At 49.4% G+C, this 14802-nt stretch overlaps 1 protein-coding gene across 15 annotated transcripts in view; it reads right to left on the bottom strand.

Annotated features, from left to right (window-relative positions):
• The window catches only part of BCAR3 (BCAR3 adaptor protein, NSP family member), a 246554-nt gene that overhangs the window by 90830 nt on the left and 140922 nt on the right, over positions 1–14802 (bottom strand). For 2 of the 15 annotated variants that reach the window (XM_085023989.1, XM_085023988.1), the window contains exon 3: positions 10828–12295. The exons of 12 other annotated variants lie outside the window; for them this stretch is intronic. In XM_085023989.1, coding sequence (XP_084880115.1) covers positions 10828–10850 — 23 coding nt within the window. In that variant the 5' untranslated portion in view covers positions 10851–12295. Of the gene's footprint in view, positions 1–8547; positions 8979–10827; positions 12296–14802 lie in introns of those variants that run through there. One more of the 15 variants, XM_085023990.1, reaches the window with a different exon arrangement.

Here is a 14802-nt window from a genome sequence, read left to right as displayed (position 1 = left end):
TGCATTGCAATGAAGCTAGAGACCACCAAAACCAAAAAGAAGGTCTGAAAGCAGCACAAGAGCAAAGGCTGCCCTGAGAGCAATGACAATTAAACAGCAGATTTTCATCAGCCAAAAGGGCAAGTGAGGAGCACAACATGTCTTGCCCAGCAAACTACTGAGAATGAGGGTGAATAAAGACAATCTGAGTCTCTAAAAATAGAGGGGACCCTTCAGGAAGCAGGAACAGAAAGCCAGAAGGACAGCTTGGGATCTAAGACTGAAGGATACACAAAGAAACTGGTGGACATGTCGGCAGCTATAAACCAGCATTGATGGTGTGAAATAAGACGCATGTCTAATCCGTGGAGTTGAAACAGACAGTCAGGTGTTGCCAAGGACGTGCAGAAATTAGGACCCTTGTGCACTGTTCATGGGAATATGAAATGGGACAGCTGCTGTGGGAAACGGCATGGAGGGCCTTCAAAAAATTAAAACTAGAGTTACCATCTGATCCAAGAAGTCTCCTTCCCTCTAAAGGTGAAGAAGATTTTGAAAAGATATTGCGCACACCTGTTCACAGCAGAATTACGGACAGAATCCGAAAGGTGGACGTAACCCCAACGTCCAGGGAGAGAAGAATGGATCGACTACATGCGGTACACACACAACGTGGAATATATACCATGGAATAGTATTTGGCCTTAAAAAGCAAGAGGATTCTGACACATGCTGCAATATAGAGAAATCCCGAGGACATTATGTAAGTGAAATACGAGTTCACCTCTCGGAGGCACCCAGCGTGTCAAAATCACAGAGACAGTAGAACGGTGGTTGCCGGGGGCGGCAGAGGAAGGAACGAGTTGCTGTTGTTTAACGGATGTGGCGTTTCAGTTTTGCAAGATGAAAGGCGCTCTGGAGACCGGTTGTACAACAGTGCGAATATACGTAACGTTATTGAACCGTGCCCTTAAATACGGTTAAGATGGTAAATTTTATCGTATGGGTATGTTACCACAATTTAAAAACAAAAAGACAAAGTGAACCACAGGACAACAATGACACACGAGCCAAGTGGAAACTGTCCAAAGCTCACGTCCGACGTCCTGCCCGGCGCAGGAAGAAGGAGAGGTATTGTTCTACTCGACGACGTTGTACGAAGTCACACAAAAGTCGTTTTTAAATAACCCCTAGATGAATAGACTATTTTTAAAAAGACAATTCAAAATAAGGCAACGAACAAAACCCATAGGTTTAAAAAATGCACAAATAATATAGACATACAGAATCAGAGGCAGCTGTAGACCCAGATGCATCACTAAGCGCTGTAGTAACTGTTAACCAGATTAAACTCACAAGGCAGATTTGCACAGCGTCAGACACAGGGCATGTAGGGTGCAGTTAAAGTGGGATTTTGGAGGAAACAAAGAGCCTCCAACGCTTACTTTTAGAAAAGAAATATTGAAATTCATTGTGTAGCTTAAGTTAAGAGAACAGGATAAACATTAAAAAAAGAGAGAGAGAGAGAATAGAGGTGTTCCCGCCATGGCGCAGGGGGTTAAGAATCTGATTGCAGCAGCTCAGGTGGCTCTGGAGGTATGGGTTCGATCCCCGGCCTAGTGCAGTGGGTTAAAAGGACCCAGCACTGCCACAGCTGCCGTGGAGGTCGCAGCTGTGGCTTGGATTCAACCCCTGGCCTGGGAACATCTATAATTTCTACATGCTGGGGGTGGGGCCATAAAATTAAAAATTAATGATAATAATAAAATGGAATAGAGATAGAAGAGATTTTTTTTTTTTTAGAGATACGATTAAGGGAGCAACAAAACTGGTTTTTCAGAAGCCTAATAAAATAAACCTCTGACAGATATGATGGGGGGAGAGGGAAAGAAGACACAAAAGAAGAGAAACGAAGAGGACGCGCTCGTAAACACAGGGAAGAGGAAGAGAATCCTATGAATATCGTCACACAGTGACTTTGAAAGCTTAGGAGCAAATGCATAAACTCCTGGAAAAATAACCCTCCAACAGACTCGACATCTGAATAGTCCTACAACAATTTTACAAATTCAATCAGTTGTTCAGTATCCCCCACAGACCTCGCTGGTTTCTCTACCCAGCAAGTTCTGCCAAACTTTGGAATTTTATTTATTTATTTATATTTATTTATTTATTTATTTATTGTCTTTTTGCCATTTCTTGGGCCGCTCCCGTGGCATATGGAGGTTCCCAGGCTAGGGGTCGAAAGGGAGCTGTAGCCACCGGCCTACGCCACAGCCACAGCAACACCAGATCCGAGCCACATCTGTGACCTACACCACAGCTCACGGCAACGCCAGATCCCCAACCCACTGAGCAAGGCCAGGGATCAAACCCACAACCTCATGGTTCCTATAGGATTCATGAATCACCGAGCCACGACGGGAACTCCACACTTTGGAATTTTTTATTTGAAAATTCCATAAGTACTTCAAGAGGCCTGAAAAAGAGGATATTATACCTTTGATACCAAAAGCACACACAATAACAGAAAAAAAGCATAGGCTAATCTCACACATGAATAGATATGAAAAAATCCTAAACAAAACAACTGACAAACCAAATCCAAGAATGTATAAAAATACATCATAATCAAATTAGGTTGACTCCAGGATACATGGTCAGTTTAACATGAGAAAATCTATTATACAATTCACCACGTTCACACTGAAGGATTAAAGGAGAGAAATCTTTCTGGGCAACTAGTTGATGGGCGGGGGAGGGATTTTTTAAAAATATCATCTTTTCATGATCTCAGCAGGGAAAGAGCTAACTCTTCACGGACTAGAAATAAAAAAGGAAAAGCATAGCTACCACAAAACCTCATTCTTAATGGAGAAGTATTAGAATCATGACTAAAATCAATCCATCAAAAACAAGACAAGGATGCTCGCTATTACTGCTTCTGTGCGCCACTGACCTGGAGGGCCCAGTCAGCACAGTTAAACACGCAAAAGAAAGAAAATGTGTATGAATTGGAAAAGGGAGATCAAAATTATCATGATTCATAAATGATGACTGCATAACACCCAAAGAATCTATACAGAGCTTTTACGTACTGCGAGTTCCCTGGATACGAAAGCGCTATGGAAAATAACCTTCAACTGCAAACTTACTGAGGTCAGGGGCTAGAAGGCTTCTGTGTCTGCGAAGGAATTCTTGCTTGTGAGTGTTTATCCACCACAAATGAACTCATTCCTAGAACCCTTAACCAAAATGCGATCCCAAAAGACTCAAGACACGTGACACCAGTAGGTGCCTCTCTGTTTAGGTATAGCAGTGAGGCCAAGGAGGACCAACACTGCAGCCTTGGGATGGGTTAGTTTACCGTTCTTAACCAACCCGTGTCCCAGGGCATGTCAACTATCTGGAAACGTGAACCCAAGCACCAGGAAGTTGGCCCTTCACTGGCAACCCCAGCCCTCTTGCCTGCGGACGCGGTCTTGGATCCTAGAGCCGTCAACCCTCCTTTGTTCTCCAGCACAGGGCTCTACCGCCCCCTCAACATCTTGGGGAGATACGGGGATGGAGGAATGGGAGGAGGAAGAGACAGCAACAGGCTTTGATTCTACAAAGACTCTGCTTCCACTGGATGGGACGCCTGACTAGACCACATGTTCTTTTGGGCCAGAACACATAGGAGAGTCTAGCATTCTCAGATTATAATTTAGTAGATGATACCCAGGATTCTAAAGCCTTACCCATCTCCCCAGCCTCATCTCCTCACTTTGCTCCTATCATTCCAACACATCCAGACTGTCTGGAACTCCCTGCACCAAGAAGCCCAGAGTCCTCATCAGCTTCCTATTGATTCCCTCCTTCTGCCCCATCCCCCTCCCCTCACTCCGCTAAACTTAGAGCATCAGACACATCTGCTCAGCACTCATTGTCCACGCCTTCTGAAACTTCAGTATAACAAATAATTAGAAGTCAACGTGGTATGTGTAGTCCTGTCAATCTCCCTGCAAACAGGGACCACATTTGATTTTATTCGCCTCTGTATCCCCAAAGCACAGCTGCCCAGTCAACGCTGGTTTGAAAGAATGAATGGGGGTGTGTGCGTGTGTATGCGTTCTCTCAGCTGCACAAGAGATCCAAACTCTAACCCTCCCTCCCACAACACTGCACGGTTCCCGGAGGGAAGAAGAGCATCGCGCGGGAGGGGGGCACGAGGGAGATGCCATTCTTGGACGGATGGGCCTCCCCACGAAGGAGAGAGTGTGGCCCCCAGGCCTGTGAGTGACCCGCGATGGCCTCAGACAGAACTCCCTCAGCAACGGGATGTCGCTGCGGCCAGGGCAGCGCCTGGCTTCCCTGCCCCGCCGAGACTAGCTGGTTTCAAAGTGGTCCTGAGCAGTTGGCTGTTCCAGCTGAAAAACGCATCTCTCTGGACACTTCGAAATGTCAGGGAGGAAGTTCACCAGGGAGATCGCCAAGAGGACACAGAGGGTACCCACCGCGCCATTTCCAGCTGTTCATGAGAAAATGAAGAAAGAGACGCTGGAAACGGGGCTGGCCTGGTGAGTGGAGAAATGACACCACTTGGGAAAATACCAGCTAGTGAGAAGAAGGACAGCTTCTCTACTGATACTGGGAATCACATGAAAGTCCCAATAAAAAGCTATTTTCTCACGCTAGGTGGGGGCATATTATGTGCATAGCCTTTGCTAACTAAACTAGTGTTAGCTTGTCAACACTGTAAATCTTCAAAAAAAAAACATCACCCAAAAAGCCAATTACGGTATTAACTATAAATTAAAATATGCACATACTTGTGCTTAAAAAGGGGATGTAGCTTTAAAAATAGAGACTGCCTCTAAATGTACACTTAAGAAGATGTATTCTGTTTCATCATCTTGCAAAAAATAAGAAATTTACTTTCTCAAATCTCACGACCTATATTTCTTCACTTAATGTGTCCAAATGGACACCCCAGTTGTTGGCAGGATTAAGATTGGTGCTTATTTTAGATTCTCCTCCCAGGGTTAAGACATGATGTAACGAGTTCCTTTTCACTAACACAAAGCACCACAGGAGTATTCTGTAGTGATTAAACCAACAGATCCGCTTTAGAGCAGAGAAGTGGTGTGGACAGAAGCTCGCCCCTGTGCAGTGGGGGAATTCCTCTTCCATTTCTGATGTCTAGACCTAAAAACAAGTCACCAGATGGGACCTGGGCGGCCAAGTGTGACCACCTCCCTCGGCCTGGTTATCAAACTTCCGTGAACGCTGCTAAAATCATATTAACTTCGTTGACAATCAGAGCACGCTGCTGACTCATTCTGAGGCTGCAGTTACCTACATCCCGGAATAGGTTTTCACATGTGGCTCTTTAGCCAAACCTCATACTTTGACTTGGTTTTTGGACTCTAGGGTCAGTCTTTTTCTCTCCCCGTAGTTTTTTCCAGTTCGCTTTGGTCTGTTGTTTTGAAATGTCCCGATCTTTTTTTTTGGATCTCACATCTATCATTTTGACATATTAATTATTCCTCCAAGTTTCCTACCATCCACCAGCATGATCTTTCTGTCGGCATTACTGAAAGCTATTTGAAAGCTGGCTAGAATGGGGCTAAGGACCCAGCCTACGGCGTGCGTCCTGCACGGTCACCTAACCTGAATCTCTCTCGCACCAAGGATGTCAGGGATGACACAGTCATTTGCACACACACCTTCTCAGCTCTCCTCTCGCCTCCCAGGAAGGGAAGCTCATCTAGTGAGACCTGCTTGTGGCAAAGCCCTGCTCATTACTAATGGTTGCTGCTTCCTTCAGCAAGTATTCGAAACTCACTGTCCTAATAATCCTTTTGAGAAGATTTCCTGAGAGAGAGGTCAATCTTACCATTTTACAGATGAATTTTACCTCCCTAGATCCATTTTTGAAATTAAAATACTTCTCAGGAGTTCCTGTTGTGGTTCAGTGGGTTACAAACCGGATTAACATCCATGAGGACGTGGGTCTGATCCCTGGCCTCACTCAGTGGGTTAAGGATCAAGCAGCAGTGTAGGTCCCAGACGAGGCTCAGAAGGCGGGTGGCTGCAGCTCCCATTCGACCCCTAGCCTGGGAATTTCCTATGCTGCAGGTGCAGCCCTAAAAAAAAAAAAAAACCACACACCAAAAAAACCCCCGAAAAACAAAACTTCTCTAATAGCATCACTTCTGTAGCTCTTGGTAATACCATCGCTTCCTCAATGACATGCTGCTTTGATGGTCTCAGCCTCAGGCTCCTGCTGGCCTCCTGGGCCCTGGGGCTTCCCCTCACTTGGTGGCATTAGAGCCTCTTGTCGTGGACTCGTCTCCTCTCTTCCGTCCCCTCTCTCCTACCCATTCCAATCAGAGAAGTCATTTCCTGGACAGAAAAACAGCAAGCTGAACAGAAGCTCAGCCCTTTGGCTTCTTGCACTCCCCCGCTTTGGTTTTATTATTCCAAACATAAATGCTGAAAGCGCTTTTTGTTACCCGCAGCATTTTTCACAAGCCTATGCTCACCCTGCACCCCAGTGCTTTCTCAGCCCAGAGCCATTCTCCATGGGCTTCGGGTGCACGGCCGAAATTTCCTGGGTCTGGGTCTGAGGCCAGAGCAGCATGGAGGAGGTGGCGGCAGAGAGAAGGCAGGCCCGGAGGGAAGGGTTACCTGGAAAGCACAACCTGCCATCACCTGGTCCAGGAGAAAAAGTAAGTTACTGGGAAGATGTTAAGGTCAGAGGTCAAGGAAAGCCGAATCCCTTAGGGAACTGGCGGAGTGATGGAGGGGCCGACAGCGAGGGGAAGCCGGCAGCAAAGAGGAAACAGGCACAGGTGAGCTCGGATGGTTCACAACCCGCAGCCCCTTCTCCCAGGGCCATGGCTTCGCAACCACACAAACGCCCCAGGCTGTCTGTGTCTCCGGCCACACAGATGCTCAATGTACTTGAGACTGAATTCATCAGATGGGCCCCAGCACCTCACACCACACCTGGGCGATGCCGCGGATGGGTCCGTCCAGGTGGGGACCACCTTGCTACACATCCTTAACCACGGGCTACCTGGAGGGTCACTGACCTGTTCCTCCTTCCAAGTGTGGTCGGCCTGTTGCTGTCAGTTGTCCTGAACTGTGTGTCCCCTTCAAAGCATCAAGCCCTGCGCTTCTCTGTATCATTCCCCTCAGCCTGGGGGCTCCTTCCTCCGACCGTCCAGGGGAGACTCTAGCTGAGGACACAACCCCTTCCTTGGCTCTCAGAGGGCCCAAGGCCCAGCTGCCTCTCAAACTCCTGTTTCCTTTCCCGCTTCCATGAGTCAGTTTCTATCTCATCTGAAACGACAGCAATGCCTGATGAATGTGCCCATGACACGTACTGAAAGAATGGCAATTAAACCACCGCCTAGGGCAGATCCTCTCCTGCGAAAACCGCACCGCTTACGTATCCTACACATTACACCGCGGTGAGGCCCCACCGAGCTGACACCGAGGGGTACTGCTGGATAAAGACCTGCTTCGGTCCTGGGTTAACTGGTGCTCAGCTGAATTCTGGGACCGCGCGACGTGAAAAGCTACTGTTGAAACATTCACTCGGCAGCCGTCCATCAAAGAGAACAGAGTAACAGCGAAAAAATCCGTAGCGAGGCCAGTATGTCTCTTGGCAGGCGCAGAGGGTCTGGCATCAGGGCATCGTCAGGCTTCAGGCTGGCTCAGCCCAAACACAGAGCTTTTGATAAAAGCAGATGCTTTGTTTGGCTGGTATCTATCTATGCTTCCTCCACCCCCACCCTCCCCATCTGCCCCACCCCCAGCCATTCCCCCCCCTTTAAATTTTTTAATTATAGTTGACTTACAGTATTCTGTCAATTTCTGCAGTACAGCCAAGTGACGCAGTTACATATACATATATATTATATACACACACATTCTTTTTCTCATATTATCTTCCATCATGTTCTATCAGAGGTGATTAGACACAGTTCCCTGTGCGACACAGCAGGATCTCACTGCTTATCCAGTCCTAATGCAATTGTTGGCATCTACGAACCCCAAACTCCCAGTCCATCCCCTTCTAAAGGAGAGTGTTTGTTTTTTGTTAAGGTTTCATCTCAGCGAGCTCAAAGGCAGGATAAAAACGTGCTGGTTTTGAGCTAATGTCCTCAGGGCCTCTGAAAGGACAGACTTCACTCAGCTGAACACACACAGGCTCACACGCCCTGCACCCCTTTACCGGGGCAGGCACCTTGGAAAAGCAGCCACCACTGCTCCACCAAGAGTCTGAACGCCAACCACAGTCCCCCGGGTACCTTCTCTGTCCGCAGAGCTGCAGGCGGACGCCTGGACCCTCGGGGGAAGAACTACGGGCAAAATCACTAGGCTGCTGGCAGAGGCCCACGGGGAGGGCGGCCCCAGGGACACGTCTGCTTTAATCAAATCAGAAGCGTTTTATAAAAGGAATCAAGGAATGAAAAAATGTGCTTTGTTTTACTGCATGCTTAAAAGATTAGACCTTTTCCTATTGAATTTTGTCTCATCAAAAAAAAAAAAAAAAAAAGAAAAAAAAAAACCCACCTTCCTGGCAGCCTGCCCCTGCATCATTTCTCTGCTGCCCATCAGAAGCTCAGCCTCCTCTGCTGACGCCCAGGAACGGGGGGGATCGTGCTGGGATTCCTCTCCGCTCGGTCCTCGAGGCCCTGCCGGTTAGGCTTCACACAGCTCTCTCCTGCCGACCGGCATCCACTCCAATCCACCCAGACTCCTAACTTTTAGCCCTGACTTCTCTCCACAGCTCCAGGCTCGGAGCACCAGCTGGCTGGCTAACACCTCCACGGAGACATGGATCCATCTCAGAGTGAGCACACGCCAAACGAAGTCTCCTTCCTCGGTGACCTACCGTCACCTCCTCCTCCCAGGAAAAGGCAAACCCAACACACACACACACACACACAGCCTTGCTCCTCTCCAACCTTCCCGCCTCCGTGAATGGCCCCACGCACACACTCAGCTACCCGAGCCTGCGTGACTGTCTCTCTCCCTCATCCCACTCCTTCTAACCCTCAGTGAGTCCAGCAGACTCCACCTCCAAAAGAGACCTCAAATCCATCCACCCGCTTTCATCTCTTGCGAGGTCCTAGAGCAGACCCCAGCTGCTCCCTGTCCTTCTGCAGCCTCCTCCTGCCCTCCCTCCAGCTCCTTTTCCCGATCAATCACTCCTCCCCCAAATCTGCTAAAAACTGGATCAGATCATGCTATTCCTTGGCTGAAAACCCTTTGAGGACTTCCCTTTGCCCTATGGAGAAAATCTAAACCCCTTAGCAAGGTCTAGACCAGTATTGCCCAATAGAAATACAATGTGAGAAACATGTAATTTAAAATTTTCTAGGATTCCCATTGTAGCTCAGCGGTAATGAACCCGACTAATGTCCATAAAGACGCAGGTTCGATCCCTGGCCTCGCTCAGTGGGTTAAGAATCTGGCGTTGCCATGAGCTGGGGTGTAGATTGTAGGCATGGATCAGATACCACCTTGCAGTGGCTGTGGCGTAGGGCTGCAGCTACAGCTCTGACTGATTCAGCCCCTAGCTTGGGACCTTCCATATGCCAAAGGTGTGGCCCTTAAAAGCAAAAAAAAAAAAAATCTAGAGGCTAGTTGTATGGAAACAAGCGTTACTTAACTTTAATAATATTTTTAACCTAATATTTCAAAAACATTATCAATACATAGCAACCTAAAAATATTAATCAAGTATTTTACATTTTCGTTTTATATTCAATCTTCAAAATGTTGCCTCCTGCAGAGGGGCCTCCCCTCCCCCCATCCAAGGAACTCAGGGCTCCCTACGTCCCCTTCTTTGCCTTTTCCGCAGGGATGTACCCATTGATGCCTTTGTCTGCATGCCCCCTAACCTGGGCACTCCCGTTTTAATCCCCACTGAGCACCTGGTACCCAGCAGAATCCTTGGCACGAAACAAGCTCAATACATGTGCATCGAAGAATAAACAGCGAAGACACTGACATTAAGCACGGGGACAAGCGGACATGGGCTGGACCAGCCCCCCAAAGACAGCCCTGTTTGGGGTCTCAGGACCGTGGCACGCTGATCCTTCAATGCACGGTAGGGTTGAAAGACCTGTAAGCGAGCGCGGCAGCCACGACGCGCTGCTGTGGGGCGGCTTAGAGAGCATCCAGGCGGAGGGATTCCAGCCAGGCGCCAGCAACACGTGGGAAACTTTCTCCCACAGAAGCTGCAGGCGCTGAACGTGATCTCAGGTTACACACGAGGGTCAGGGAGCCTCCCAGGAGGAAGGAAGGGCGGAAGCCAGCCTCTGAGCCCCTGTTCCACGCCAGGCCCTGGGCTAGGTGCCCTCACGTGCTATTACATTTGCGCCCCAAGCCACCCTGTGGAGGGCGTGGAGGTTCAGAAAGGCCGAGGAACTTAGCAAGGTCACCGAGCTCCCCGGTCTGGGGGCTGACATCAGCTCCAAGGGCACCAGCAGCTTTCTTTGATAATCCATGGCTCCATTCACATCCTGGCACAAGTGCCAAGGGCCTTCAGGGTCAGGCGTCACGCCGCAGAGTTGGCACGAGAAGAATAAATGGCCACGAGCAGGTGGAAGCTGAGAGCAAGGACGAGACCTGCTCCCCCCAGACTCCTAAGGGTGGCGCCGGCTCAAGAGTGAAAGTCAGAACCTGACCCTCAGTGCGGCCTTCACCTTCAGTGACAGAGCCTCCGCGGCCCGTCTCAGAGGGGCCATTTCCACCGCATTTGATCGTTTACAACTTGCCCTGAGTCCTAATCGGGATCTCCCTGGAGACCGCTCAGTTATGGGACTCGTTCTCTCCTCCTCTCACCTCTTAATATATGTGCGAGTCATTCTGGAAGCAGACACTCGGGGCTGCACGAAGGCTGGTCAACTCGGAGGCATCCTGGGACTTCGATCATTTGTAAATAACAGCACAATCCGGAAGCAGGAATACCTTCAGAGCTGGTGTTTGGGCCCCACAGGAGAGAAAGCCTGAAATCCTGCCTGCCCTCCTGCGGCCAGTCTCTCAGGGCCAGACTTGGTGGTGACAGTATTACAAAGCTGTGAACAGCAGGGTGGCCGCGGCCTGAGGGCTTATCAGCCCTGTGGCTCCAGTCCAGGCCCCAGGAAGGCCTCTCTTTCCCATCAACAAGAGCAGCACAGCTTCTCAGCTCCCATCTTCCAGCCAGGCTGGGATGGCTCCAAATCCATGTGTGATAAGAGCCTGAGTAATTTGTAACTGCAGGGCCTCTTGGGCTTACACTAGGCCGTACCCTTTGTGGAGGGGTGTGAAACACTCAGAGTTTCTGCCTCTTGGGAGGCTGAAAAACCTGACTTTTTTTTCCCCAACAGCATGCAGAAGGCCTGGAAAAACAGGCTTGAGAGCAGGCCTGTCCCGGGTTGGGTGGAGAAGACCCAGCCATTCAACAAGGACCACATTCAGCAATTCTCGCATCATCTTCTTGGTTGCGGTTTGCAATCAGTGGGAAAAAAAAAAAAAAAAAAAAAAGGCCCTTTAGTTTCCCCAGAACAGCTGAGAATTCACAGATCCCAGCCTTCCGGCTGAAATCATCACAGGGGAGCATTTGGGACGACTGTCCGGCAGCTGAGGGACCCGCAGGCACCTCCTATTCTCTGGGCTCCTCCAACCCTGGAGACTGGTACCAGGTGCCCAGCGGGGGCTGAGCTCATCTCTGACCCAGCTACTCCTGGCCTCGGCACAGCAGAGGCCACCGGGGCCCGGACGGGCACTGTTCCTTGCAGTTTACAAATGCATCCGCGACAGCGGCACGCAAACACTGAGGACAAGATGTAAACCTCAACTTGAAATGTTAAAAGTAAAAATTCAATGCATGGGCTATTACTTATTAGGCACATTCTTGGCTGTGAAGCCACTGTCCTTCTGCTAACTCAATAAATATACCTGCTATGAAAAATAATTAAACGGATTTTTTTCAGTGCTAAACCCAGACAGCAGACGTGTCCGTGCATAAATAAAACTCCGATGTTTGCGTGTGTTCTTCCATGTTGCAGATCGTTCAGATGAACGTCGAGCTAAGGGCCGATTTCTCTGCAGGGCGGGGGTGGGGTGGGGGGAGGACACCTTGCTTTGCTAAGGAGCAATCCATCACTCAGAAAGAGGAACACACCAAACCCTGTTTCAGGTGATGCCACCGACCCAGCCCAGAGTGAGTGAGAGCTTTAATCGGAGCTTAGAGTCTGCATAGCTCTGTGCTTTTCCGCTTCTGCTTCAACTTTCACGTGCTGACACTGGGACATGGTAGGTTCCTTCCTGCCTGGGAAAGGACACGGGGTTTTAACTCGGGATCATGCTGCAGACGTTCTGGCCCCCATCAGTTAAAACACTTGTGACGAGTCAGTCAGCTCCACTCAGGCACATGCATGAAACACGGCATTGTCCAGCCACATGTTCCCACCGCACAAGGGGCAGAAGGAATGAGGCTGCCAGCAGCTGTTCCCAGGAATGCGTGCCTCCCTGTACCCACGGGCAGGAAAAGGACCTGCGGGGACTCCGAGGGCCGATCCTGCAGCTATCCAGTCACAAGGACGTCTCAACAAGAACCCACCCCCTCAGCCCAAGGAAGGTCCGCGGTGCAAACAGAAAGGATGAAGCAAAGGGACACCAGCCCAACAGGGCTCGTGTCAAGAGGAAATCCCGTCTGCAGACCAAAGGCTCCTTCTGTGACATGGAGCCGCACGTTGAGGAGTGCCCGGCTCTGGCTGCCTTTCAAAACCGCAGGTACATCCAAGGGCAGCCAGGAGATGCGGGTCTCGGAACAAGGAGACCGACTCCCCTTCCGGGCCTGCCTCCTGCCGGCTCTCGGTGGCCCAGGTTCTGTCCTCCTCAAGGCGGGGTGCCCGAGACGCTGCAGGGGACTCCGGGGACTGAAGCTTTCCACGTAAGAATGCACTGAGGATGCCCAGCTGGGCCGCCCTGGGAGGAGCAGTGACTGGGGAGGCCCCGCGGGGGTGTCTGGGTCCTGACCCCAGCTCAGCCACCCACCAGGGTCTGATCCTAGGGGCACAACACCCCCCAACCATCTTCTCGGCTGTCACGTTGACAACACGCTGCCGCTACTAAGGGTGAAATCTATGTCCCTTCCACAGGCTGTGATGCTCAAACAAGATTTTTGTCTTTTCTAGGGCCACTCCTGTGGCATATGGAGGTTCCCAGGCTAGGGGTCCCATCGGAGCTGTAGCTGCTGGCCTACACCACAGCCACAGCAACACGGGATCCAAGCCGTGTCTGTGACCCACACCACAGCTCATGGCAACACCGGATCCTTAACCCACTGAGCAAGGCCAGGGATCGAACCTGTAACCTCAAGGTTCCTAGTCGGATTCATTAACCACTGCGCCACAACGGGAACTCCCCAAGAGGATAATTTATGAACATCATTTGTTTTAAACCCATAAAATGTAAGAGGTAATAAATCACATGGACATGACGCACATTTTCGGTGTTTTTTTTTTTTTTTTTAGGGCCACTCCTGTGACATGCGAAAGTTCCCAGGCCAGGAATTGAACTTGCGCCACAGCAGCAAACTGAGCCACAGCAATGACAATGCCGGATCCTTAACCCACTGAACCACCAGGGAACTCAGATATGACATGTTTATATGGCAGCTTAGTAGTGCACATTTTTAGTCCAAGGTGAGACTTCCTCTGCTGTGCCTGGGACCTCCTGCAGCATGGATATTCAATAAATATTCTATCATATTAAAGTGATTTTTTAATGATTAAAAAGGTAAACATATTTGTTGGGAAAATAGTGAACTTGCAACTTATCAGAGTATTTCACAAGACCAGGAGTGTCCTCTGAGTGTAGGTGGGGTGCACGTGGAGAGTGGCTTGGGCCCCCCAAGGCGGCCCCCCCATCATCACGCCAACACTAAGTGTGACGAAATGCAAGATTTTCAGACTTGACATCTGGCCAAGTCGCTATTAATTGAAGTCAATCCCTGAATTCATTGTGAAATGGAACACGGAAGGCCAAAAGGGTACCTGAAACAAGCCAAAAAACAAAGAAAGAAAGAAAGAAGAAGAAAAAAAAAATCAAATCTTGCTAAAGGTAGATCTAACTGGTCTTATGTCCCCGGAGTCAGAAGTCCGGAATTCTTAACTTTAAAACACCCATGGCTCCCAGCGTCCAGGGGTGCGTGAGCTGGCGCGGTGGGTGGTGGGTGTTTTCACGGCTCCCCCGGGCTGTCAGGGCAGAGGGAGGAACAGAAACACGGATTCTCAGTCCGGGCACCGCAGTCACACTCTCCGCCCCAGAGCCTCAAGTTCTCATTCATACCACTTGTCCCCCGCTTTTCACGGTCGCCCACGTTATTTGTTGACACGGTGGCTTCTTCCAAAAGGAACTGAGGCAGCTCATGATCCTCCTGAGAATACTTACAAGGATTTTAAAAAACAAAAAGAATGTAAGGTACTTTGAACTCCTCAGAATTGGGAACACCTCAGGATACCTTTTTATCTATTTATCAGGAAAATAAAATAGAATAACTGTAAGCCTGCAGAGTGGGGGGGATGGGACCTGAGGGTCCTTTGACACACAGCCGCACACCTGCTCATGCAGCGTAATTTTGAAGGATGTGCATTTGTTACTTCCTGTACTGATCTTTGACAATGAGATATTTTAAGTTGAGGAAAAAGATGTGGATCTGGAGGGACGCAATATTGAATCAGAAACAAACCTAAACCAGAAGAGCTTGTTATGGTTACGTCTTCCAGAACCTGAACTTGAAACTTGGGACTTACGTCCACCTCCGATAAGATC

This window comes from Sus scrofa, chromosome 4, assembly GCF_054392235.1.
Source record: "Sus scrofa isolate SSC_HxYL_T2T_F1_AM1 chromosome 4, Sscrofa_HxYL_maternal_Yorkshire_Landrace_v2.0, whole genome shotgun sequence".
Taxonomy (NCBI): Eukaryota; Metazoa; Chordata; class Mammalia; order Artiodactyla; family Suidae; genus Sus; species Sus scrofa.
The sequence above is the reverse complement of the archived record's forward strand: the minus strand, read 5'-3'. Positions and strand labels throughout refer to the sequence as shown.